At 62.2% G+C, this 25,948-nt stretch overlaps 1 protein-coding gene across 2 annotated transcripts; it reads left to right on the top strand.

Annotated features, from left to right (window-relative positions):
• Positions 1-443: 443 nt before the first annotated feature.
• On the top strand, positions 444-24,949 carry L1CAM (L1 cell adhesion molecule). 2 transcript variants are annotated; one of them, XM_082609668.1, is made up of 27 exons: positions 444-532; positions 9,997-10,188; positions 13,540-13,645; positions 13,877-14,079; positions 15,043-15,165; positions 15,272-15,442; positions 15,711-15,822; positions 15,956-16,140; positions 16,289-16,420; positions 16,554-16,697; positions 17,391-17,502; positions 17,614-17,780; positions 17,894-18,050; positions 18,254-18,378; positions 18,522-18,632; positions 18,886-19,083; positions 19,276-19,346; positions 19,520-19,742; positions 20,314-20,429; positions 20,622-20,823; positions 20,914-21,036; positions 21,148-21,321; positions 21,421-21,540; positions 21,669-21,824; positions 22,329-22,463; positions 22,822-22,894; positions 23,566-24,949. In XM_082609668.1, exons 2-27 carry the CDS (start codon positions 10,113-10,115, stop codon positions 23,795-23,797), a joined length of 3,747 nt encoding a protein of 1,248 aa, XP_082465794.1. In that variant the 5' UTR covers positions 444-532; positions 9,997-10,112; the 3' UTR covers positions 23,798-24,949. The 2 variants fall into 2 exon arrangements, with proteins under 2 accessions (XP_082465794.1, XP_082465795.1); XM_082609669.1 differs by lacking the exon at positions 9,997-10,188.
• Positions 24,950-25,948: the final 999 nt, after the last annotated feature.

Genomic DNA, 25,948 nt, shown 5'->3' with positions numbered 1-25,948 from the left:
GGGCGCTCGCCAGCGCCCTCGAGGGCCGGGTGGAGGCTGAGGGGATCTGTTTCCCCACCTGACTCCTCTCCCCACCGCCCAGCACCGCGCCCCGGGGGCACCCCTGCCTCGAGATTCCTGCCCGGAGCCTCCACTGCTGCGTGGGTGCCCTGCTGCGGGGCACTGCCGGGCCAGGGACGACAGAGCTGCGGGCGCGGGTCAGGCGGGACCCGGCGGCGGGGGTCCCACTGAGCTCCCTCCCGGAGGGGGTCGCCGCAGTTCCCAGTGCCGGCCTCGGCAGCCCAACTCCGCCGGGACGAGGGGCGCGGCGGGGCGGGGCGGGCGGCCGGGGAGGTGATCTCACTCCCCCTACCCCGCCTCCCCAGCGCTCCCCTCCCCCTCCCCTGCGCGCACGCCCGCCCCGCCCCGCCCCGCCCCCGCCCCGGCGCCGCGGCCGCCGCAGCATCAGCATCGCAGACGCGCTCGGGCGGCGGGTCCGAGGCCGGCGAGTGCGGAGGCTGGGCGGGTAACCCGAGCGGCGGCCGCAGCGCAGGTAAGGCGGGCAGGCCTGCCCTCGCGCCCGGGCCGCGCATGCAGCTCCCCGAGCCTCCCGTCCCAGCCCTGCCCCGGGGGCGAGAGCGGGGAGCCCCACCCGGACCAGCCCGCGACCACCGACGGAGCGGCCAGAGCCCCACCCAGGCCGGGCACCCGGCTCCGGGCCCCGCGGAGCGCAGCGGGGCAGGGAATGGAGGCCGGGGGCCGGAGCCCGACAGGTGAAGAGTACCTGGGCGGCGCCCGAAATGCCGACCCGGGGAGGGATGCTCCGGGGGAAGTCAGGCAGGGTCTGTGCTGGCTGGCGGGTGCTGAAGGTGGCACGTCCCTCCGGGTGTGTGAGTGGGTGAGAAGGGGAGCGCGGTGGGGCCGTGACCCCCATCCCCCCCATCGGCCGCCGTGGGGTGTGGCCCTGGGCGTGGCTGCCCCCCTTCCCCAGTCCAGAGTCCTGTTTGGCCGAAAATCCAGCTGCCAGCACGGTTGGGGGGAGGTTAGACTAGGCTGCCCCTGCAGTGGGGGGCAGGGGAAAGAACTGGGCTGGGCGCTGCCTGGCCCTCAGCCCTAAGGTGGGAAGGGGGGCTTTGTTCTCCTCCTCCTTTCTAAACCCCAGCCTGGACTCCCCGGGCTTACGCTCCCAGCCTGCACCAGGACCAGAGTCTCCTGCCCTGGAAGCGTGGGGTGCCTCTGGAGCCGCAGATTCTGCAGGCTCTTGTGGCCAAGAAAGGGCGCACTGAGTGAGGCTGGCCTGGGCACCCAGCAGGGTGCGGCTGCGCACATGAGTGTAGAAGGTGGGCCCAGTAGGTAGGGGGACGCAGGGAGGGCCTCAGCTCCTGGGGCCCTGCCTTGCCCACTGCAGGTCTTTCGCCCATTGCCAAGTCTCCCTATCGCTGTCTGGTTATGAGAGGGGTCTGCAATTCCTCTTCCCCCCTTCCTAGGGCAAATTTTGGGGGACTCTTGGTCGTCAGGGGTTGCAAAGAGCCCCTAGTACAACCTGCTGCCCCTACAGGGTATCTGGAGCCCGGCCCTTCGCTGCCTGTCTCAGGAAGGCAGGCCCAGGGCCATCTGCCCCCACCCAAGAAGTGGGGGGCCTGACACCCCCCTCTAAGTAGGTGCCCTGCTTCCAGTTAACTCCACCCAGAGGCAGGGGCTTCTGGGCAGCCCGGTGCCATCTCTGCTGACTCACGTGACCCCGAGGGTGAATAAGCCAGTCACCCTTTCTTCCCAAGAACTGCTCCAGAGCCCCATCTTTCTTGACCCCTGTGAGGTGGCTGGGACAGGAGGTGGCCTGGGGCCTCTCTCCTCTGACCAACTCCTTGCTGCCGGCGATGGGACTCAGCCTGGCCTGGCCTCTCACCTGGCACAGCGCCCATGCAACGTGCACCCATGGGCCCCCTAGCTTTCGCGGGGGGGCTTAGCTAATCTGTGGCCACATGGCAAGTTCTTGTCAGTGCTGAGGCTGGGGACCCCCCCCCAACCCGTCCCCGGCTCCTGGACATTTTCTTTGCTGCATCCTAGTCTCTGTCTCTTCCTACTTATTTATATCTGTGTGTGTGCGATCCCAAAAGTGATACATCTTATTGTGGTATGCTTGAAATGTACAAAAAAGAACAAAAGAAATTAAGGATCCTGGGTGATCGGTTTACCGAGGGAGAATCCCGCTCAGCACACCCCAGCCTCAGTCTCCCTGCTTTGCTACAACCCACTCCCAAGAGGCTCCTCCCCCAACGCCCAGCGCCCAGCCCCCTGCAAAGCTCGGAGCCGGCGCTTAGCGCGCAGGAAGGAGCTCCTCCCAGCCCAGGAGCTCAGTGGCCCACGGGGCGGGCAGTCATTCGCTGGGCAGCTGCACTGCCAGGTGCCTGCCTGGACCAGGCTCGGGGCTACCCATGGAAAAGCCAGTAACAAACTGGACCAACACCGTCTTTGTCTTCATGGGGTGTGGATTGGTTTTCTGTTTTCTTTTGTGACTATTCTCAGGGAAAGGGGAGGCCGGGATTGAGGATGTGCCCCCATCAGCCTCTTCCCCTGCTGAGGCGGATGCCTTCCGTGGTGCGCACTCGGGCACTCGGGCGAGGCCAGCTGGGGAGGGTGGGGGAGCAGCCCGTGTGCCACACCCGCCATTGCCCAGGCCAGCGACATGGGACCCTCAGTCCTTTCCCCTCTTTGAGTCTCAGCCCTCTTGGTTATCACATGGGGCGTGGACTCGTTAATCTCCAAGGTCCCTTTCAAGGCAAAAGGTCCCTGGTGCCAGTCTAAATGGCTGCAGCTGGACAGAACGTCTCCTGGGGCACCCTTTCTGCCAGCGGGGCAAGTGGCCTTGCCTTGCCGGGCCTGCCTTCAGGAGAGTCAGGGTGAAGGTATGAGGGGAGCTTTCCCCCAACCCCTTCTTGGGGCAAAAGGTTGAAACAGGTCTGGAGTGAGGAGGGGGGCTGCTTTCCGGGGGTGCCCTGGGCCTAGGAGGGGCCTGTCTGGGGAGAATGGAGCAAAGGGGGGCCCTGGGCAAAGGTTGGCCAAGATGGGCATCCCAGCCAACTGCCCTGCTCCACCAGGCCCCGCTCTGGGCGTGAGTGGCGACCCAGAGCGCCATCCCAGGGGCTCTGTCCCACCTTGTGATGCAGACCACGGGGCTGCTGTCTTCGCCCTGCCCCTCCTCCCATAACTGGGAAGGCTGGGTTGAGGTCCGTGGGGGGGGCTTTACCCCCCCCCCAGTCTTTCTCCCTCCTGCTCGCTGACCTGGCCCGTCCTGGATGCCCTGGTCCTGCTTTCCCTGCCCTCGCCTTCCTCTTTACACCTCCACTCCCACACTGTCACCTTTCTCCTCCCTGCTCTGTTGGAGTTTCGCACAGCACTGCCCTCCTCTCCTTCCCCTGCTTCTGCCTGCCCCACCCCTCCCTGGATGCCCTTGTCGCCACCTCCCCACTTCCCCTTTTGTCCATCTTCTCTCTCTGCACCTCTCCCTACCCTGATTCCTAAAGCCCAAGCTCGGCCCGCGCTCTGCACCTCAGCACGGGGGTGACCGCCACCCAGAACACGTCCCCTGGACTCTAGGCCTTTGGGTTGGGCCCAGACCTCCCGTGGGGGCCTCGTCTGACCTGGAAGGTGTACAGGGGGCACCTGGTGGCCACCAGCAGAGGACCCTGGGGGAGGCAGTTGGCGGTTAGCAAGGCCAGCCCACCTTCTCCCCAGATATCAACAGGATCTTTGTGGCTTCCTAGAGGCTGTGGTCTGAGAGGGGGAGGAGCCGGGGAGGGTCTGGATGGACTGCTAGTCTTTCCAGAAGCTTTTCTTTGTCCAGTGCCCCCATCCAAAGCCTCGGGCTATTGCCTACGCCCCCCTCCGTGTTCTCCCCAGGTCACGAAGCTGTGGGGGGAGGACCTGGCCGCTGTCCTGCCACCCGGCAGCTCAACCCAGTCTCTGGCCCTGAACCCAGCAGGGACGGCCTCGGATTGGGTGGAGCAGGAAGGCGCCAGTGTCCTGGGCTTTGCGCACTCGGGTCAGGGGCCCAGACACTGAGGGGCCCTTCTGAGCCGGGCCGTCTTCCTACCAGTCTGATGGTGGAGCTTGAAGGGAGGTGATGAGTCCCCGGGAGCCACACTTCCCTCTGAAGTGTTAGAGCCAGGCAGATCGGGAGGTTTGCGCGGGGCAGCTTTGGGTGTGGGAGTGTGTGCATGGCGTCCCGTGTTCCTATTCGCATGTGTGGGCATTAGCCATCTGGTTGCATGTGTGCAATCGTGTGTGTGTGTGTGTGTGTGTGCTGGTGAGAGTGCGCACACAGATCCTCCTGTGCCTGCACTGATCCTGTGCTGGGAAGGGGCGGGGCTGCTGGTGGTGGCTGCGGAGGCCGCAGTGTCTCCCTGTAAGACGTGGGGCTTCCCGCTGAGGGGGGTGCCCTCTGGCCCTTCCCCTGACCGCCTGCGTTCATGCCTTAGGAATGCTGAAGCCCAGGGAACAACAGAGGCTCCATTGTCCCTTCCCAGGCTTCCTGTGCCCCCTCTGCTCTTTACCCTTTGGAATGGGGAGCCCCAAGGCAGCTGGAGGGGCCTGACAGTGTCTGAGCTTTTTCCAGGCGCCCCCTGCCCTCCTCACTTGGGCCAGGTGTCCCAGGGCCGGCAGGGCTGAGCAGCTCCGGGTGGGCCTCGGGCTGGGCCCCTCCCACCTCTCTGTTTGCCTGGCACCTTCCCTTCCCCGCACTGCCTTCCTTCCCTCCTCTGGGTCCTGGGGCAAGCCCTGCTGGCCCATAGGAGCCGACATATGTCTCCCTCTCTTGCCCGGCCCCTGAAGCCCCCGCTGGTGCCAGGTTCACTTCTCAGGTTGGGGGCTTCTGATCTTGTTCTAAGCCCACTTTCCAGAGCTGGAAGGAGGGCTTAGAGGGGGTGAAAGGGCAGAGTTTTTAGGCCGTGGGCGTCAATTTCCCCAACCGTGCATGGGCAACTTGGCTATAGTGCTTGCATTCTAGGGGCCTGAGAGGCCGGAGTTTTGGCGCCTGCTTCACTGGACCCCAGTTTTCCCTTCTGCATGGGAAGGGAGTCCATGCTGTGCCTAAGGTCTGTCTGGAGAGAGGGGCCTCCCAGGTAGCCAAGTGCTCTTTGTGAGGGGGCCCTGGAGCCTTTGGTTTTGAGAAAGCAGTCAGAGCAGCCCAAGATTCTGCATAGCCAGGGAGGGGAGCAAGAAACCCAGGCTGTCCTGGAGCTGTTTGCCTTCTCTTGCGCGGAGTCCTTGGGGGGTTGAGGGATAGGGGGGTTCCTGCCCTGCGCTGAGGCGTGATGTGGGTCACATCCTACTTCCGTGTGGCCTCCTCCCAAGATTTCCCTCCCAGTTCCCTGCATTTGCCTGCCATCTGCCTAGCAAATAAGGCCCTTCCCCAGGGGGCAGGCCGGCCTGGAGCCCATCCTTGTCCAGGCCCTGGCCCTCTGCGAACGCAAGCAGGCATACATGTTGCGATGCCTGAGACACTGGGAGGAGAGCCAACCGCCCGAGTCGTCTTTGGCGGCTTTGGGCGCCTCCACCCCACCTAGAACCCCATACCTGCTGATCATCAGTGCCACCTCCGTGACCTTGGACATGGTGCTCCGCTTCTGAGCCTCAGTTGCCTCAATTATAAAATGGGGATAATGATAGTGCTCCTTCCCCAGGGTAATTTTAAGGATTCAACGAGTAACGCGTGTAGGGGTGTTTAGAAGAGTCCCTGGTGTGTGGTAAGTGCTATCCGCGAATTCAGTTAATAAAATAGGGAAGTGGGGCGGAATGTCTGTCTGGCTGCCGATGGTGAGATACCCCCTTCCTTTCTCAATGGAGACTGTCTGTTCTCCCCTCTCCCACAAAGGGTTAACCTCTGGCCCGCCCCTTCCTTATCCTGTAAGGAGAATGGTCCATTACAGGTGAGCTGTCGTTGCCTTGGAGACCGCAGCCTTAACGGGGCTGAGGGCGCGCTCTCCCTTAGGGAGGGGCGAGCCAGAGAGCACCAAGGACTAAGCAGCCGTCCTCGAAGACTTCTGGGGCCCCCGGGTACATTTGGGGGCTCCCACCCAGCAGCCTCTTTTATGTATTATCTAAATAACCCATTAGGCTGCGGCAGGCTTTCCCCCATCTCTGCCAGTGGAGGGAGCTGGCTCCATCTCCATGGAAACCCGCCAGCCACAGCCTGGGGGGGAGGGTGAGGAGGAGCCTTAAAGGAACACAGTGCCTGGGGTGTAGGTGACACCCACACCCTCATATACACACCGACAGGCTGGAAGGCCCCCAGCAGCCCTGCTGAGGGGACAGCCCAGGCATAGGTGCCCCCACAAGCCTACAAGTACGTGGACCTGGCACTCACACTCTGACCATCTCACATACCAGGGCTGAGCCCCCAGCGCTGCCCCCACTCGGAACAGACGGGCTGGGCTACCTGCCTGTGACTTCTCCTTGGGCAGGTGCATTTCCCTCAGATGGGAGGGGCAGAGAGGACTCCAGGCAGGACCTGGGAGCTGGCGGGCCTGTGTGCAGCGAGCACGCACAGGGCACCCTTGGAGGTCCCCAGGGTGTGTGTGTGCACAGAGAAAAAAGCAGCCATCCCAGGTCTCAGCCTGGCTCCACGACCTCCCAAGTGTCCCCCACCCCCCCGGTCAAAGGACGGAGGCCGGAGGAGAGGACTGGCCGTGGGACCCAGGGTGTGGCCAGGGCTGGCGCTCTCCTAGGGTCCCACTGAGCCCCTCCCTGCTGGCTCTGCCACCTCAGAGCCCACCACGCCCTTTCTCCTTCCCTGCCCCCGTGAGTGTGCATGAGGCCTCCAGAGAGGATGGGTACTCAGCCTGCCTTGGTCGTTGCCTCCCCCAGCACGTGGGCACTCACGGTTGTGCCGGCCCGTGGACGCATCGGCACCCCCTCAGCCAGGCGGCTGCTCTCTCCGTGCCAACAGCAATCTTGGAGGGAGTCACTGGGGTCCTCTGGCTGCTTCGCCCTCCTCCCCTGTGGGGATTCCCCACCTGCTCCCTGAGGGCTGGCCAGCAGTGGCTTGCTCATCTCGTCTATAACCGTCTCCTTGCCCTAGTGCCACAAGTGGCCAGGGACGTGCTGCTCTGTGTCTGTCGTTGTGGGCTTTGTTTGTCTGTGGTCCTGGCTCGCAGCTTCTCTGCCTTCTGTTTGTCTCTCCACCCTACCTGTCAGTCCAACCTCACCTCCAAGCCCAAGAAGCCCACCTCCTCTGAGTCAGGTCCATCTCTCCTCCTTTCCTGTCTCTTGCCTGGCACACCCCCCAGGGACAAGGATTGCCGAGGAGGCCCCACTGGGTTTGCGCGTAGGTGTGCACGCACGCGCGCACCCACCCCCACCCCCCACCCCGCCCAGGCTTCTTGCTCTTTCGGCCATTTCTCATCAGTGCTTTCTGGAGCTGTCTCTCATCCTTTGTGCTCCTTTCCCCTCTTCTCTTCCTTTCCCCACTGCCTGGGTCTCTGTTTCTGGATTTCTCCACCTTGGTTACTGTGGCGGTCCAGCATCCGTCTTTGTCTCCCCTTCCCTGCCCTCCCTCCCCCAGCCCTACTTCTCTGTCTCTCCTGCTCCCTCCTGCCTCTTTCTCACCCTGTCTGTCACCCTTCAGTCTTCCCCAGCCTGCCCCCACTTTGCAGACATGGCCTTCGCTCCATCTGTACACCAGCTTGTGGAACACTCCCCCGCCTCCTTTGCCCCTGGAGGTGCTGATGGGGGGTGGGGGCCTGCCGAGCTGACAACCTGAGCTGCTTGCTCTGTAATTGCCTGAGGAATGGGGAGAGATCAGAGAGCCGGCAGCAGTGGGACAGGAGGAGACAGAGCCCCTCCCAGCTGTCGGGGGCCTCTCAGCCTTCTGGCTCCTGCCCGTCTCTGAGTGCCTGGGAAGGTGGTGAGCTGGGTGGCAAATACCAGAGACTAAAAGAGGTTGGATGTGAGACTGTGGGGTGTTGGGATGGGGCAGAGAGTGGGGACCAGGGGGTTTGACGGTATCATATATCCCCTGCATATACACTGGAGTACACATGCCAAACCCAATTCTGGGAACCTAGTCTGGGGACAAACGGCCATCATCATTCCAGCAAAGGGAGTGCTCTAGTCTCTCATGGGGGAAGGTCTGCCTTTGAGATTCTCTCTCGTTTCTCTCCCCTCCCCCTCCTAAGACCAGAGCGCTCAGAGCTCCCAAGGCTGCCTTTTGATCACCTGCCCTCTGATCTGAGTCTCCTACTGCTTTCTACAGGCCTTGAAGCTGAGGCCAAGGCTGCATGGGGCCCACCCTGCTTGCATTGGCTTTGTGGAGGAAGGTGGGGGCAGAACAGGTCCGCTGTTGCTCCTCCTTTCTGGGCCCCAGCTTGGCTCCTGCAAGTTGGGAATTGGCCATGCCTTTGCCACTTCTTACCCTCCGAGTCATTCTCTTGGCCTTCAACCCATCCATGTTGACCCACCCTGGTGCTTCTCCCCCTCCCCCTCCAGCTTTGGGTCTGGGAGTCTGAGAGCTCTAATCTAATTGCTATTCGCTACCGTCCATTTTCCCTGCCCAGTCCCCAGGCAGTCTGCTGGATTCACTCTTCTCGGGTCACCTTACACAAAACCAATATGTGGCTTCTGGTTGCCTCCTGACACTCTGGATGTCTTAGCATGGCATTCCAGGCCTCCCCACCCACCCCTTCAGCATTCTGGCTGAGGCTTGGTCCACGCTTTGATAAGGTCCTGGCTGGGCACAGCGAGGATGCCCGGCATGGACTTGGTGAACGCATCCAGACCCAGGCCCCAGCCTCCAACCTCTCAGTCACCCAGCAACCTGCTCTTGCCCTTCTTGCACTTTTACCACTGTCTCTTTCTCACACCTCTTCCTGTTTGGAGTCAAAACGATCTGTCTTCTTGGGAGTGTCTTCTCTTCTAGTCATTGGCAGAGAAGCCCCCTCCCCCGGGCCCTCAGTCGCTGGGGCTTCTTGCATGCAGGTGGGATGTGCATATAGCTGGCATCACTTGGGCTTGCGGTGGACACATCTATCAGTTGAGCCCTGAAGACTCAGAAAAAGACCCAGAAGGTGGGCTTGCCAGACACTCGAGATGTCAGAAACACTGTCCCAGAGCTTTTCCTGACCCCTGCTCTGACCCTGGCCTGGAGCATCTGGAAGAGGAGAGGCCACAGTCGCTTCTATTGTCCCCCCAGGAGCCTGAGGGACAGCAGGGAGGTGCTTTCCTCCTTGCCTCCCTCCTGCCACTTTTTGAGGGCAGACTTCCTTTTCCTCAACCTGTTCTGTGAAATGCAGCCTTCTTGGGCCCCTTTCCTTCTTTCCCTGTTCCCACTTCCCAAGTCCCCATTGCCCCTCACCAGCTTTTTAGGCCTGAACAGCACCCAGGGATCAGTTGGCTCTGAAACCCACAGCAATGAGACGGTGACGAGTTTTTCTCTACATATGTGCGCAGGCATGCTTGTGTGTGCAAACAGAGATAGCAGACATGAGGATTCATCCCCCATAGATACAGACACACAAGACACACACATACTTCTGCGTGCGCACACCCACTCATGAGTGCATCCCCCTCCGTGAGAAGATGAAAATGGACACACACAGCCACAAAGAAGATACTGATCTGATGTGCATATTTGGCTACATGCAAACCCACATCCCCACTCATGCCCGTAGGCATCTGCTTGCTGGGATGTTGAGTCACACACGGGGATGACATGCACAGAGCAGCCTGTGGCATGCCCAGGGGAGCTGATCGGGGCAACAAGTTGGTGCTGGAGAGACAGCTGGCGGAGGAGGCACAGACAGAGAGTAGGAAGGGGATGAAAGGCAAACGAGCCCCAGCCTCTGCTGTCTCTTGCAGGTTGCCTTCTCCAAGGTGGGGGGGAGGGAGGGCTGGAGGAGCCGGACAGCCGGGGGCGGGGCTGGGGGCGGGGCCAGGAGCCCAGGCTCGCCCAGATGTTAGTCACTAACATCCGTCCGTTCTCTCTCCTCCCTTACCTTTCCCTTCCCTCCTCCCCTCTCGCAGTGTCCCCACCCCCGGCTCCCTCCCCAAGCCGCCCACCAGCCCCCTTCCCTCTGGCCGGAGCTTGAGCCGAGCCCGGCCGGCTTTTGCCGCGCCGAGCCGCCGGCGCCGCCGGGAAGATGGCCGTGGCGCTGCGGTACTTGTGGCCTCTCCTCCTGTGCAGCCCCTGCCTGCTCATCCAGATCCCCGAGGAATGTGAGTAACCGGAGGGAGCCTCGGCGCCTCCCTTCACCGCCGCGCTGGGCTTCTCTTTATCTTCTACCTCTTCACCTTCTCCCGGTTCCGGCCCCTCACCCCTCCTTTCCTGGGCATGGAGTGGGCAAGAGGTACCCAGGACGTGAGTACCTCCGGAAAGGACAGGGTGGAAGACTCGGGGTATCTCAGTACCACGGACAGGGACCAGAGGTGAGGGAGGGCCGGTGCGATTTCAGCACCACGGACAGCGGGCCAGGCCCTGGACCCTCCTCCTCCCGGCCTCCGCGCTCTCCTTCGGCCCGCCCCACCCCTCCTCCAAGGATGGGGCGCGCAGGTGAATGGGGCCATCCCCAGTCCTCAGCTAGCTCGATCTAGCCTCGCTCCGGCTTCTGGCTTGGGTAATCCTATCTTGGGCCTTTGGTAGCCCTTTCTGTGAACTGAGACAAGAACAGACCCCTTAGCCTTCTGGATCCTCGCGATTTGATGTGTAGTTACTTGGTGGGGCTGGGGGTGGGGCTGATGGAGTATTACCTTTGGGGGGGTCACGGGTAGGTGCGTGGGTGTTGGGGAGTGTGGCTGGAGGGTTGTGACTGAACGAACATGAGTATTGGTGTATGCTTGTGAGCTGGCCAGACGTTACATTTGTCTGGATGTATTTGTGGATGTGTGTGGTGTAATGGGCTAAGTGTGGGTATTCCCGAGTGTGAGTTTGATTTCCTATATGGGTAAGTTTGTGAGTCAGTATAACCGTTACTTACTGGTCACATTTGTGAAGGTCTGTAGGTATTTGTTAACATTGGATTGTAGTGGGTCGTGTGAGTATGTGAGTACCTGTGTGTGTGTGGAATGTGTGTTACTGTGATGATGTTTTCTCCTGAAAACACACCGTTGTAAGTGGCTGTTGGGCTTGGGTGAGGGGCAGTATCCTCGGTAGCTCCACTCCCTCCCCCCCTCACCTTTCCACCTTTGTCTCTGAGCCTGGACCTATTGGAGGCCAGCATCACTGAGAGAGGAGCCCTGGGCTGAAGGTGGGGACTGTCCATGCCAGGAATGGGACAGGGGCTGAGGGAGGTGGGTTTGGAAAGTACCTAGCACTGGGGGGACAGTGAGGGTTTGGAGGAGGTGGAGAGGGGTTGATGGGAAGAAAGGTTGGGGATGTCTCATTAGATACACACACATAGGTGCATGCAGTCACGCCTATGCCAGTCCCCCAGCTGCGGATGCACACGGACAAGCATGTGGGTAGACGCAGACGAGCCACCTGTATCCACCCAGGCACAGAGACTCAGAGGCACACAGTGAGAAGTTTAGATACAAAGGAACACAGTCATCCACACAAACACAGAAGTGGGTGTGCAACACAAAATTGTACACTGAATGTAAGCAGGCACACACAGCCTTCAGATGTACTCTGGCAAGACACACCCACGTACAGACACATGAGCGGATGCTCACAAAGTCACTGCAGCTCAGCCTGGAGCATCCGCACACGTGCCCAGACTCCCACTTTTCCACATTCCCACACACGTGCTTGTCCTCCTCCCCTCCTCTCAACTGCTGTCAGGCCTTGCCCTGAGCATCAGCCTGCACTGCTACACCTGTGTGTGGAGGGGCAGGGAGAGTTTGGAGAAAGGCAGGGTAGAGGAAAGAGAAGTAGATCAAAGACCACGGCGAGTCTGAGGCTGCCCTGGGCACCGGCTGGCACTTGTTATTGACCCCAATACAATATGGCGGGCGGCCTGGCCTCCCTGTTGGAAACTATCCTCCAGCTCTCTCCCTCCCCGGCCACTCCAGGCCCCCTTTGTCTCCTTTCCTGCCTTCCCCATCCTGTCGTCCCTCTCTCTGTCTCTGGCTCTTGGGCTGCCTTCACTGGCCCCTTCCCAGCGCAGGGCCCTCTCCGCAGTGTCCCCAGGGAGCCCCCCTTCTCTCCTGGGGGCCCTTACACTGAGGTCTTGAGCAGAGACAAAGCTTTCAGAGGCAGCCCACTGCTCTCCACCCTTCCCTCCCCTCTCTCCCCTCCTCACAGCCACCCTGGCCAGTGCTGGGCTGAGTCCAGCGGCACTGGGGGCAGTAGCTCTGGCCTCAGCTCCAGGGAGCTTGGTGGCAGGCTGAGAGGAAGGAAGGGGAGAAAATGAGGGCTGGCACCGGCCCTGCAGGCAATGGAAACTCAGATTCAGCAGGGCCTTTGGGAGGGTTTGGAGGGGAGGGGGCAGCTGGGCTCTGAAGGCTGGTCCTGGGTAATTGAAAACACCGAGCTGTGCTAATTGGATTAGGAGGGAAGCGGGCTGAGCAGGGGAGGGTGCCCTGGCTGAGGACTGTCTGCCTCCCAGCCTTCTGAGGCATCCTGCGTGGGCTGGGGGTCAGTTCTGCAGGCCCTGCCAGGAAGACGCAAGGGTCTGTTCAAAGCACACTCTTTGCTAAAGTCACGGATTTCTTGCTGCCTGCCTGCTGGAACCGAGGCCTGGCTCCCCCTGGGCATTGACCCACCCCAGAACTGGTGATGCGAGCTGTGTCCCCTCTTTCCGGGTCTTGACTTGCCACAGCTCTAGGCCAGCACGTGTCCCCACGTAGCACCTCCTCTCCCGGCCTCCCCTCCCCCAGGGGTGTCTTCCCGCACTTACTTCTACCCGTGCCAGGGCCCCCTGCTGGGGCGGCATGTCAGCTCTTCTCTCCCTCTCTCCCTTGCTGCCTGGATTTCTCAGATGAAGGACATCACGGTAAGTTACGGGGAGGGTGGGAGTGTTTCCCAGAAGGCCAAGGAGAGAGGAAAAGGGGGGGTGTCAGCACGTCCCTGCCCCTCCCGCACATGCTCAGCTCTCCCTGTGTGCCGTGCGCCCTGCGCAGGTTGCAGTCTTTTCTGGTTCTTGGGTCCTGTGCCGGAGGCCTGGAGGCCGCATCAGCCTCCCTCCTCTCTCCTGGGGTGCCTGGGGGACATCTTTGTTCTGTCTCCGCTGGGTTTCCTGCCTCACCTTCCCGTCTCTTTCTGGTGCTCCGCCCTTCCCTCTGGTCCCCTCTCTCCCTGTGAGGGGTTTGCCCTTTTTGGTTTCTGTGTCTTTGGCTTTCCTTGTCTCTCTTTTCTTTCTTTCACACTCTTTGTCCTTCTCTTTGGCTTCATGTCTCCCCTCTAGTTTCTTTCTTTGTAACCTTTAGCGCCGTCTTCTCTCTATTCTGTCTCCTTCCGCATCTGCCCCAGCAGCTTTTGGCCGGGCTTCTTCCTCCTCTCCCCGCAACCCCATTGCCGTGGGGCCTATAAGGCTCCAGACCCTGCTTCCCTCACCACGGAACAGGGGTTAAGGCCGCGCTGCCCGCCAGAGGCCATCCTCACCACCACTGTCCCCATCTTGTCCCCAGTGATGGAGCCCCCCGTCATCACGGAACAGTCTCCACGGCGCGTGGTCGTCTTCCCCACAGATGATATCAGCCTCAAGTGCGAGGCCAGCGGCAAACCCGAAGTGCAGTGAGTGACCTTCACCCTCTAAGCCCTGGGGTTGACCGCTGACTTTATCTCCAGCCCTCGTGTCTCCCAGGGCCTCCCAACTGCTGGGTGCAGACACCCCAGATCTCCCTCATCACCCTTGGTCCTCGCCCATCCCCGGGGCCCCTGGCGGCTTGCAGCCTTGCCTTGGCCTGTGCCAGCCCCGGTCCTGGGTTCCCGGCCTCAGGCCTCCGAGCCTTTTTCTGCCCGCAGGTTCCGCTGGACTCGGGACGGCGTCCTCTTCAAACCCAGGGAGGAGCTGGGTGTGACCGTGAACCAGGCCCCCCACTCTGGCTCCTTCACCATCGCGGGCAACAACAGCAACTTCGCCCAGAGTTTTCAGGGCACCTACCGCTGCTTTGCCAGCAACAAGCTGGGCACCGCCATGTCCCACGAGATCCAGCTCATGGCCGAGGGTGCGAGGCGCTGCAGGGACCGGGGAGGGCCTGGGGCACATGAGAAGGTCCCCAAACAGGCCTGGGGAGCTCGTGTGAGAGTCCAGCCTCAGCTGGCTGTTAAGTGTGCCCGTAGCCACATCCTCCTTCCTTGCCTTGTTCTTTCTCTGCTCTTCCTGGTCGGCTCCATCTCCCCTTCCCTCTCTTCTTCTTCTGTGCTCTACCCCATCTTGGCCTCGGGGGCCTGCCGCCTGGGGGATGCGCGTGGGCTTGGGCTTGTTGACTGACTGAGTGGGCAGAGGACTGAGCCTGTCTGAGCCACTACCTGGGCTTTGGCTTCTGCCCCGTCCCTATCCCCGAATGACCATCTCCTCTCTACCACTCTCGGGTCACCTCCTCCCGCCTACCCCATCGCTCTGTCTCCTCTCCCCTCTGCTTTCCACCTCTCACCTGGCCTCTCCAGCTCCCTCCTTCCTGCTCTCCCGGCTCTGTCTTTATCTGTGTCGCCCTTTCCCTGGGGTTTTCCCTCTGCATTCCATCCTCCCTGAGCTTTCTGCCTCCTGAGCTTGCACTCCTCTCCCCTCTCTGCCCCTCCAGTTACCTTGGGAACCGTTGCCATGGTTTCTGTGTCAGGATGATGGAAGGGTCTGTGACTCCAGCATCCCTCCGCAGCTCCCCTCCCCCCACCGCTGCACCTCAGCCTTCCCCCACCCGCCCTCGTCCTGTCCTCCTGGTGGGAGCTGAGAATTGTGGAGTTAACCCTTCACAGCCATCTGGCCTCCTGCCCGTCCTCTCCTCTGCATGGAGTGCTGGTCTCTGCCTTGAGCCCCAAAAGGACCCAGAGTTTCTGCCTGCTTTACGTGAACTTCCTCATGGCCTGGCCCTCTGACCCACCCCCTTGGCTATCCCTCCTCCTTTCCCCTGCTCTGCCTTGGCCGGGAGGAGACTTGAGACCCACAGTACCAGCCTCTCTGTCCCTTCTAGGTACCCCCAAGTGGCCAAAAGAGACAGTGAGACCTGTCGAGGCGGAGGAAGGGGAGTCGGTGATTCTGCCTTGCCACCCACCCCCCAGTGCAGAGCCGCTCCGCATCTACTGGATGAACAGCAGTGGGTGCCCACAAGGGGCTGCTGCCTGGGGGCGGGAGGGTGTCAGTGGGTGTGATTCCTGGCTGGGGGTCCTGACCTCTGCCTCCTTGCGTCCCCCACCCCGCAGAGATCTTACACATCAAGCAAGATGAACGGGTGACCATGGGCCAGAACGGCAACCTCTACTTCGCCAATGTGCTTACCTCGGACAACCACTCGGACTACATCTGCCACGCCCACTTCCCTGGCACCCGGACCATCATTCAGAAGGAGCCCATTGACCTCCGGGTCAAGGCCAGTGAGTCCCAAAGGCTCTGATATACCGCCCTACCGCTCTCTCGCCTCCAGGCATGGCCCATCCCATCGGTCAGGCCAGCCCGGCATTCCTCGAAGACAGCTTGGCCCAAACGCCTCCCCGGGTGGTGAGGGCAGAGATGGGGCCCTCTCTTTCACAGAGCAGGAAACTGCAGCCCTGGGGGCTTGCTGGGGTGTCCGGATCACCCAGCCTGGGAACTTCGTGGGTGGAGGGAAGAGTCAGCCGTGCCGCCCACTCTGTGTCCTCACAGCCAACAGCATGATGGACAGGAAGCCGCGCCTGCTCTTCCCCACCGACTCCAGCAGCCACCTGGTGGCCCTGCAGGGGCAGCCGCTGGTCCTGGAGTGCATCGCGGAGGGCTTGTGAGTCTGGACCCCTTGTGAGGGGAGGGGTGGGGCGGGGCAGAGCCTTTGCCTCGGGGCAGGGCTCAGTGGCCTGGTCCTCTCTCCCCTGTGCTCTCTCCCTTGGCTGCCCATGCACCGTGGCCCCGGGCAGCCCCACGCCCACCATCAAATGGCTGCGCCCGAGCGGCCCCATGCCAGCTGACCGGGTCACCTACCAGAACCACAACAAGACCCTGCAGCTGCTGAACGTGGCTGAGGAGGACGACGGCGAGTATCGCTGCCTGGCTGAGAACTCCCTGGGCAGTGACCAGCATGCCTACTACGTCACCGTGGAGGGTATGGTGCCTCTGCCGGCTCATCCCATTCAGGCTCCCCAGAATGCAGCACTCACTGTCACAGGGGTGGGCAGGGCCTGGGCCAGGGCCAGGGCCCCAAGAGCTGGCTGCAGGCTGCGGGCTCAAGGCAGCTCCCTGCTTCCTTGCAGCTGCCCCGTACTGGCTGCACAAGCCCCAGAGCCATCTGTACGGGCCGGGAGAGACTGCCCGCCTGGACTGCCAAGTGCAGGGCAGGCCCCAACCAGAGGTCACCTGGAGAATCAATGGGATCCCTGTGGAGGGTGAGCAGGGCCTCGGGCAGGGACAGGGAGTGAGCGCGGGGAGCGGAGCCCTGGGGACGGTGGGGACGAGGAGTGGCTTTGGCGTGGCTCACTGCTCTGGCGCTGGGCCCGCGGGCCACCTCTGCACACACAGAACTGGCCAAGGACCAGAAGTACCGGATCCACCATGGAGCCCTGATCCTGAGCAACGTGCAGCCCAGTGACACGATGGTGACCCAGTGTGAGGCCCGTAACCGGCACGGGCTCCTGCTGGCCAATGCCTACATTTATGTTGTCGGTGAGTGCCAGCCAGATGGAGCCAGCCGCCACCGTCTCTTTGCCTCGTATCCCCTAGTCCGTCCCTGCAGCCCACCAGGCAAGGCCACCAGACTGACTCAGCCAGCAACTGGTCTGTCTACCGTGGCTGCCTTTCTCCTCTCTGGAGCCTTCCCCTCTTCTCCCGTCCATCCTCCCAACAGCGGGGTGGGGATCATGGAGGAGAGGCAGGCTCTTGTCCGTATTTCCAGGTGAAGAAGCAGCCTCAGAGAGTGGTCTGGCGCACCACAGGTCACTGAGCAGAGGCTCATCCTGGCCAGGGTGTGCCCGAGGCCAGCCTAGCGGCTCCTCTCCCAAGAGTCTTGGGGAAGGCTAGGGGGCTAGGCCTGGGGGGGCTTTTGGGAAGAGGTAGACTGTCAGGGGGGCCTCAAATAATTGGTACGACATGGGTGGCTGGGACGGGAGGCACATCTGAGGCAGAGGGGATGGCGTGTCCTAAGGCTGAGAGAGGCTCAGCCTGGCAGGGGCCAGAGCCGGGTGCGGGCAAGCAAGATGGGCAGGGCTCTTGGGGGCCTGAGAATGCCTGGAAGAGTCACTGGCAGCTTCCAGAGGCTGCAAGCCCTCCTGGGAGAAGCTGCCCTGCCCATCCCCGCACGTGCCTCCTGATCGCGCATGGGCTCACCAACCCTGAGTCCTGCCGTGTCTCCTGCCTCAGAGCTGCCGGCCAAGATCCTGACCCCAGACAACGAGACGTACATGGCGGTCCAGGGCAGCACCGCCTACCTTCTGTGTAAGGCCTTTGGAGCCCCTGTGCCCAGCGTCCAGTGGTAAGTGCCCCAACCCCAGCTGGGGGCACCATCTTCTGGCCCAGGGAACCAGGGAGGGCCGGGGGGCCCAGCCCACTGGTGTCTGAGCCAGGCCTGCCCTGCTCACACCAGGCTGGACAGGGAAGGAAAGACGGTGCTTCAGGACGAGCGCTTCTTCCCCTACACCAATGGGACCCTGGGCATCCGAGACCTCCAGGCCAATGACACCGGCCACTACTTCTGCCAGGCTGCCAACGACCAAAACAACGTGACCATTGTGGCTAACCTGCAGGTCAAAGGTGCGATGACACCGCTGCACATCGCTGATGTGATCAGCACAGCCCCTCCAGGAGGGGGGTCAGGGTCTCTGGGGGACCCCGGAGTGACCCTCCCCTCCCGTCATTGCCCTCAGATGCCACTCAGATCACGCAGGGTCCCCGCAGCGCGATCGAGAAGAAAGGCTCGCGAGTGACGTTCACGTGCCAGGCCTCCTTTGACCCCTCCTTGCAGCACAGCATCACCTGGCGTGGGGATGGCCGCGACCTCCAGGAGCTTGGGGACAGTGACAAGTGCGGGCCCAGCCCCAACCTGGGCTTGGTGGAAGGGGGAAGAATGGGAAAGGCAGGACATCATCCATTGGCGGGGGGGGGTGCCCCGCTTTGAGGGGGAAGGTGCTGGCAGGAGAGGGAAGCGGGGCGAGCAGAGTGCAGGTGGCAGGAAGTAGCTGGTCCGCCGGGAGCAGAAGGACACGTGTGCCCCCCACCCCCTCTAGGTACTTCATAGAGGACGGGCGCCTGGTCATCCACAGCCTGGACTACAGCGACCAGGGCAACTACAGCTGTGTGGCCAGCACCAAGCTGGACGCCGTGGAGAGCAGGGCAGGGCTCCTGGTGGTGGGTGAGTCCCGCATGGGATGAGGCTCGCGGCCCAGAGGTGCGGGGGCACGGGAGCCCAGGCTTACATTGCAGGGCGCTTTCGGACAGGGGGGTGGGGCGGCCGGCTTGTGAGTGGGCCCGAGATCCACCCTCTCTGGCCCTCAGGGAGCCCGGGCCCCGTGCCTCAGCTGGAGCTGTCTGATCGCCACCTGCTGAAGCAGAGCCAGGTGCGCCTGTCTTGGAGCCCCGCTGACGACCACAACGCCCCCATTGAGAGTAAGAGGCCCCCAGCGTGGCGCCCCATTAGCCCTCCCTCCTGGCGGGCCCACCCTCCTCCCAGAGCTGCGGCTTCGTGGCCGCCCAGCTCACTGAAGCACGCACTTGTGTTCGGGGGCTCCAGGTTGCTCGCAGGAGCCCGAGAACACCACTTGCCTGGGGCCCCCTCTCCCTTCCTCAGGGAGGGCCAGACTTTGCCGCCCCATCACTGCTCCCCCACTGGCCACACGCCGATTACTCCATTTCTTGGCAGAGTATGACATTGAATTCGAGGACAAGGAGATGGCGCCTGAGAAGTGGCACAGTCTGGGCAAGGTGCCCGGGAACCAGACCTCCACCACCCTCAAGCTGTCGCCTTATGTCCACTATACCTTTAGAGTTACTGCCATCAACAAATACGGCCCTGGGGAGCCCAGCCCAGCCTCGGAGACTGTGCTCACGCCAGAAGCAGGTGAGCACCTGGGAGGGGCCTCAGGCGCCGGGCCCCCTGGGCTCTTCAAGGAGAGTCTAGAGCAATGACTGTGCCCAAGCCCCTCTGCTTCCAGGGCCAGAACGGCCCAGGCTCATTGCTTCCTTGGTCCCTGGCCTTCACGGCCTCAGCAGGAGCCCCACAGCGCTGATGTGTTAACACATTACTTTGCAGCCCCGGAGAAGAACCCCGTGGATGTGAAGGGGGAAGGAAACGAGACCAACAACATGGTCGTCACGTGGAAGGTGCGGGGGCCCCTGGGCTGAGCTCACCCTCAGACATAAGACCGGGACCCAGATATTGCAGCTCCCCCTGGCCGTCCTAAGGACCAGGGCCCTGAGGCTGGGCTGGGGAGCGGGTCAGAGGCCGGGGAAGGGGCTCTTGGCCAACCAGCTCCTTTTCTGTTCTCCTGCTCCAGCCGCTCCGGTGGATGGACTGGAATGCCCCCCAGGTTCAGTATCGCGTGCAGTGGCGCCCTCAGAAGACACAGGGGGCCTGGCAGGAACAGATTGTGAGCGACCCCTTCCTGGTGGTGTCCAACACTTCCACCTTTGTGCCCTATGAGATCAAGGTCCAGGCCGTCAACAGCCAGGGCAAGGGCCCGGAGCCCCAGATCACCATCGGCTACTCTGGGGAGGACTGTGAGTATTGGGCTGGCCCCGCCTGCGTGCGCCCGCTTGGCCCACTCCCCTCCCACCCCTCAGGGATCCACCCAGGTGCCCAGCTCCTACCTTTTCATATACAGTAGTGCATTTCCTAAGAGTAAGGATGTTTCCTTACATAACCAAAGTGCCGTTACGAAAATCCAGAAAGAAATTTACCGTCAATAAGTTGGCATCTATGACTTTGCATCTACCTGAGTGACAGCCAATACCCCCGTGGTATGGACCGGTGCTGTCTTCACCCCAGTCCAGGGTCCCATTCAGGATCCTGCATGGGGTCTAGTTATCCTGCTTCTTTCCTTTCCTTGAACGTAGAGCGTTGCCAGACGTCAAGATGTTTTCTAGTTACTGCTCAGTGTAGTTCCCGTTTTCTCTCGCGACTAATAAACAGTCTGCAGGGAGAGACCCTGAGACCATGCGAACGCCCTACTCATCAAACTGCCCGCGCCTCATATCGCATCCAGATCCGCCTTCCCGCTGTGGGAGGGCAGGGTTCTGGGCTGGCCGCAGGATGCCACAGGCCCTCATCCATGTCATTGGCCGTTTCCAGACCCCCAGGCAAGCCCTGAGCTGGAAGGCATCAAGATCCTCAATTCGAGCACTGTGCTGGTCAGGTGGTGGCCTGTGGACCCAGCCCAGGTCAAGGGCCACCTCCGGGGATACAATGTAAGAGTCCAAGGCGTAGGGGCTGGGGAGATCCCCGGGGTGAGGGGTGAGGCTACCGGGAGTGACAAGATTGGGGGCGGGCTTCTGCCAGCTGCTCTGCCGGAAGTCCTCAGGTTGGAAGGAAGGCTCCACGTGCCCCAGGGTCACTGCCAGAGGCCTTCTGCCCTTTCGGGGTCTCCTGTCCACCTGCAGGTGACATACTGGTGGGAGGGCAGTCAGAGGAAGCACAGCAAGAGGCATGTCCACAAAGGCCACGTGGTGGTGCCTGCCAACAGCACCAGCACCATCCTGGGAGGCCTGCGGCCCTACAGCTCCTACCATCTGGAGGTGCAGGCCTTTAACGGCCGGGGACTGGGGCCTGCCAGCGAGATGACCTTCAGCACCCCCGAGGGAGGTGAGCTTTGCGCCCTGCACCCCTGCCCCGCCCTCCCCCACACCCGGGTTGCCAGGGCGAGGACCTGCCGCTGGTCTCTGTGCCCCACAGTACCTGGACACCCCGAGGCGTTACACCTGGAGTGCCAGTCGGACACCAGCCTGCTGCTGCACTGGCAGCCCCCGCTCAGCCACAATGGCGTGCTCACGGGCTACGTGCTCTCCTACCAACCTCGTACGTGTGTCGTGGGCCCAGAGCTCCGGCCCAGCCCGGCTGGGAGGTGGAGGGGAGCCGGGGGGTGGGCAGTGCTGGTGGCCAAAGCCGACTCCTCGCCTGTCCTCGCAGTGGATGATGGGGGCAAAGAGCAGTTGTCCTTCGACCTCCCGGACCCTGAGCTGCGGATGCACAACCTGACCAACCTCAGCCCCCACCTGCGGTACCGCTTCCAGCTCCAGGCCACAACGAAGGAGGGCCCTGGAGAGGCAATCGTGCGGGAAGGAGGCACCATGGCCTTATCTGGTGAGCTGGAGGGGGCTGAGGCGGCGGGCTACGCAGCCGGGCCCACGAGGGCGGCCCGGGGGCTGCCTCGAGGTCCCACACCCTCCTCTCAATCCCCAGGGACCCCGGATTTTGGCAACATCTCGGCCATGGCTGGCGAGAATTACAGCGTGGTCTCCTGGGTCCCCAAGGAGGGCCAGTGCAACTTCGGGTTCCAGATCTGGTTCAAAGCCCTGGGGGGTGAGCGCAAAAGGGGACCCTGTGGTGGGGGGAAGGGGCTCAGGGCCCAGAGGGGCTTGGGGCGGGGTGTGGAGCCAGGGTGCTGCCGGGCCCTCCTGGTCACCCCTGCTGCCCTCTGACCCCTACAGATGAGAAGCTGGGTGCTCATCTCCCGCCGCAGTACGTCAGCTACAACCAGAGCTCCTACACACAGTGGGACCTGCAGCCTGACACCGACTACGAGATCCACTTGCTCAAGGAGAGGGTGCTCCTGCACCAGATGGCCGTGAAGACCAACGGCACTGGTAAAGGGAGCCTGGGCGCTGCCTGGTCAGCTCCCCTCCGGCCCCGGCCGGGCTACAGCCTCCTCAGGCCCCAGGCCACGGCTCGGCTCTTTCCCCCAGTACGTGGGGGCCCCTCGGCCCAGGATGGAGAAGTCTGGATCCCTGGAACGATCCCTTTTTGTATCCTCCGTTTGAACTGTTGCCAGGGCAACCATTTTTGCAGAAGGTCCTCCTCCCTGCCCCCCAGAGGGTCCCCCACAAGCATCAGCTACAAGCACGCTTCGCCCCAGCTTATCGCTCCTCCTGGGCCCTCTGGCGTCCACGGGCCTGGCCCTCACCTGCCCTTGCCCGGTCCCCAGGGTTGGAGGGGTTGGGAGTGGACCGATGGAGCTAGAGGCTCTGAGGGAAGCCCGCGCACAAGGCTGGGAACTGGAGGGGCGGGCTCAGGTGGTGGGTGTGCAGCGCCCGGGACCCAGCATCTTACCCCGGGCCTGGGCCCGTTCTCCTTCCCACTGTCCCTGCCAGGCCGAGTGAGACTCCCTCCCGCCGGCTTTGCCACGGAGGGCTGGTTCATCGGCTTCGTCAGCGCCATCATCGTCCTGCTTCTCATCTTCCTCATCCTTTGCTTTATCAAACGCAGCAAGGGTGGCAAGTACTCAGGTAACTCCTGACCCCAGGGCTCAGGGAGGATGGTCGCGCCAAGGGCCCCCGTTCGTCCCTCCTACGAGTTCTCCTTGGTCCCGGGAGCCCCTGGCAGGATGGGGTGGACGTGTTGGGGGCGTGCAGGAGGCCTGAGGGGAGTTTCTGCGCACACCGGAGCGCGTGGTGGCCAGGCCCACGTGGGGTGAGCAGTCCACCCTTGAAGGCTTCTCGGTTCCTGAGAGCCGCTGAAACAGGGTGCTGTCAGCGTTCAGGGCCCAAAGGGACAGCCTCACCTGCGTCCCCGCCTGGGGCGAGGCCCATTGTCCAGTGAGAGGCTGGGGCGGGAGAAGAAGCTGGGCCCTCTCTGTGTCTGCAGTGAAGGACAAGGAGGACACCCAGGTGGACTCGGAGGCCCGGCCCATGAAGGACGAAACCTTCGGCGAGTACAGGTGAGCCGGGCTGGGGCAGGCACTGCTGGGCCGCCCAGCTGCTCACTTTCAGGCCTGACCCCGTCTCTCTCTCTTTCCTTCGTGCTGCGGGGTGCCGGCAGGTCCCTGGAGAGGTAAGGCAGGGCTGGTGGGGAGATGCTGTTAGACTGCAGGGCCGGGGGCCTCCCATGGCCGCCGTGTGCCCGGGAGTGCCACTGGCCCCTGCTTGCCAGGCCTCTGCACTCCCCCGGCTCTCCGGCCCGGCAGCTCCCTATTTCAGGGAGAGGCCAACGCTGACACTCAGCTCCTGGGCCTGCCTGTCCCCATCCCAGCTGCCACTCTCTGGGCTCTGCCGGGGCCACAGCTGTACAGGTACCCCTGCCCATCTCGTCTGCAGATGGGAGCCAGGCCCCGCGAGCCCCCCACCTCCCCCAGGATCCAGGGCATGCCCAAGCCTCGCCCCACTCGTGCTATGCATGCCACCTGCCCTCCCGGCAGTGTGTCCAGGCTGAGTGCCTCTGCCCCAATACATTCAGAGCACACGGAAGACGGAAGACGGAAGACGGGCGGAACCCAGGCCCCTGGGGCTCTGCCCCGCTCCCAGCCAGGCCTCCTTCCACAGGCCAGCACCTGCCAGCTCCTGCTGGGCACGGCTGGGCAGCCTCCCACTCCCTTCCGCCCTCCCCCTGCAGTGACAACGAGGAGAAGGCCTTTGGCAGCAGCCAGCCATCCCTCAACGGAGACATCAAGCCCCTGGGCAGTGATGACAGCTTGGCCGACTACGGGGGCAGCGTGGACGTGCAGTTCAACGAGGACGGCTCCTTCATCGGCCAGTACAGTGGCAAGAAGGAGAAGGAGGCGGCAGGAGGCAACGACAGCTCAGGGGCCGCCTCCCCCATCAACCCTGCGGGGACCCTGGAGTAGCAGGGTCCAGCCAGCCCAGGGCCAGGCCGCAGCGGAGTCAGAGGCCAAGACCCCCCAGTCCGAGGCCTGTGCTGGGTCCCTGACCTTGGGACTGAGGCCCCTCCCTCTCTTCACCAGGTTGTGGCCCGGCCCTCTGACCCCGAGCCCGAGGGAGGCTTAAGTCGGGGGCAGAGAAGAGGAACTCACTGCCTCTAATCCCCTTCTGACTACCTGGTCCCCTCTTGATTGCCAAAACCCAGCTGCACCCCTTCTTGGGCACATACTGCTTTGCTCCAGCTCGGGAGCCAATCACCCACACATCAGGAGCCTTCAGGTGCTGCCTCGCCAGCCTTTGGGCAGAGAGAGGCTGTGGTCAGGGCAGAGGAAGCAGGGATGCTGCCTGGTGGGGTCTCCTCAGGACCACGGCTGGCACCTGCACCCGCAGCCATTCCTTGGCCAGCCTGGCTGGGACAGGGGACAGAACTCAGTGTCCCCACCATCTGCTCCCTTTTCTTTGCCATCTCTGCTCCAACTGGGATGGGAGCTGGGCAGGCTGGCCATGGGTGCAGAGGAGGCCATCTGGAGAGCCCAGAGTCCCAACTGCCGGTGTCGCGCCCGGCCCACCCCACCCTGCGGCCGGCTTTCAGGAGTTCCATACACACGCTGCCTTTGGTACCCACCAGACGACATCCAAGTGGCCTCCGTCGCTGCCCAGGTGCGGGGCAGGCACACCTCCTCCCCCCCGGCCCTGGCCTCTCCCAGCCTCCACCGCACCCCAGGACCCCTTAGCAGCCCCCCGCCCCCAGTCTGAACAGTTCCCTTCCTCAGCCTCCCCCAGCCCCACCTTGGGAATGTAAATACACCGTGACTTTGAAAGTCTGTACCCTTGCCCTTTCCCCATATGCCACTAGTGTGTAGGCAGATGTCTGAGTCTCTAGGTGGTTTCTAGGTTTTATAGCAATTAGCTTTGATGATCCCATCCCAGGAAAAATAAAAACAGGAAAAAAAAAAAAAAAAAGGAAAGATTGGTTCTCCCAGCTCTGCTGTGCTCCCGCCCAGCAGCCACCATCTCCCCATATGCCTTTGCTTGGTCTGTTGATGAGCCCTTTACAAAAAGCAAAAGTATATATATATATGTACATAAATATCAGAATTATAAAAGGCAAATAAAAACCTGGAAACAAAGAGGAGCTGTTGTCATTTTACCAAACACCCTGTCCCCCCTACCGTGTTCCACACTGCAGTCCACCTGCCCCGCCAGGCCCGCCTCTCCGCGGGGCCCTGCTGCCTGCTCCTCGCTGCCACTGGCCTCCAGGGGAGCTGAGCTCTAGGCTTTCACCACGGTTGGGCCCCTTGTTCCCGCAGCTTCGGGCCCCAGGGGAGTAATGCTCCCTGGGCTGCCCAGCCCTCTAAAGCAGTAAAGCGTGCTTTAAACCAATGACCAAAAACTGCAAGTGGACCCACAGGGACAGCCAGCCTACCCTGGGGATCTCTGCGTCGGTTCACTCCCTGGCTTTCCCAGGCCGGATTCCCGCACCTCTCCCCAGCCCCTGCCCTCTGCACTCAGCCGAGGCCTTGGTTTCATCTTTAACTGAGCCACTAGGAACCACCATCAAATCCGTCCCCTCCCCCACCCCCGCCCAGCCCCAGCCCCAGACCCGAACGCTCTATCCTCTGGCCCCTGTGGGTGAGCGGAAGTCTGAGGTCAGCCCACCACCCAGGCACTGGGTCCCGCCCCACCAGGACCCATCAACGATTGTTCTCCTGCTCTGCTTTCCTTGCCTTTCCTGTATCTCTAATTTTTCTGTCCCTGTTGATCAGTTCCATGGGCAAACATGCTGTAACAGCCTCCATCACTAAAAACACCCACTACTAACACCACGCGCCCCTCCAGCTCTTGCCCCGCTTCTCTGCCCCTATTGACCGCACCGCCCCTCAAGAGCTGTCTACGCTCATCAGCCCCACTTAATCACCTGCAGCAGCATCTGCTTCTTGTCCCCAATACCTGTCTTCTTGTTGTTACATAACAATAGAATTTCGCTCAGCTGAAGATACATCTCCCAGGCTCCTTTGCATCTAGGTAGGGCCAGTGGAATGTGAATGCAGGGGCAACCTCTGGGCTGTGCCCTTAAAGAAGCACAGTGTGCCCTTCCCTGCCCGGCTCCATCTCCT

Source organism: Mesoplodon mirus, assembly GCF_964341445.2.
Source record: "Mesoplodon mirus genome assembly, chromosome: X".
In the NCBI taxonomy this organism is placed as follows: domain Eukaryota; kingdom Metazoa; phylum Chordata; class Mammalia; order Artiodactyla; family Ziphiidae; genus Mesoplodon; species Mesoplodon mirus.
The sequence above is the reverse complement of the archived record's forward strand: the minus strand, read 5'-3'. Positions and strand labels throughout refer to the sequence as shown.

Excerpts from the sequence above, each read along its gene's own strand:
- L1CAM (XM_082609668.1), top strand. The coding sequence starts at position 10,113 with ATGGCCGTGGCGCTGCGGTACTTGTGGCCTCTCCTCCTGTGCAGCCCC. Across the intron at positions 21,541-21,668 it reads CTGGTTCAAAGCCCTGGGGG|ATGAGAAGCTGGGTGCTCAT; the intron begins GTGAGCGCAAAA and ends TGACCCCTACAG. Across the intron at positions 21,825-22,328 it reads CGTGAAGACCAACGGCACTG|GCCGAGTGAGACTCCCTCCC; the intron begins GTAAAGGGAGCC and ends TGTCCCTGCCAG.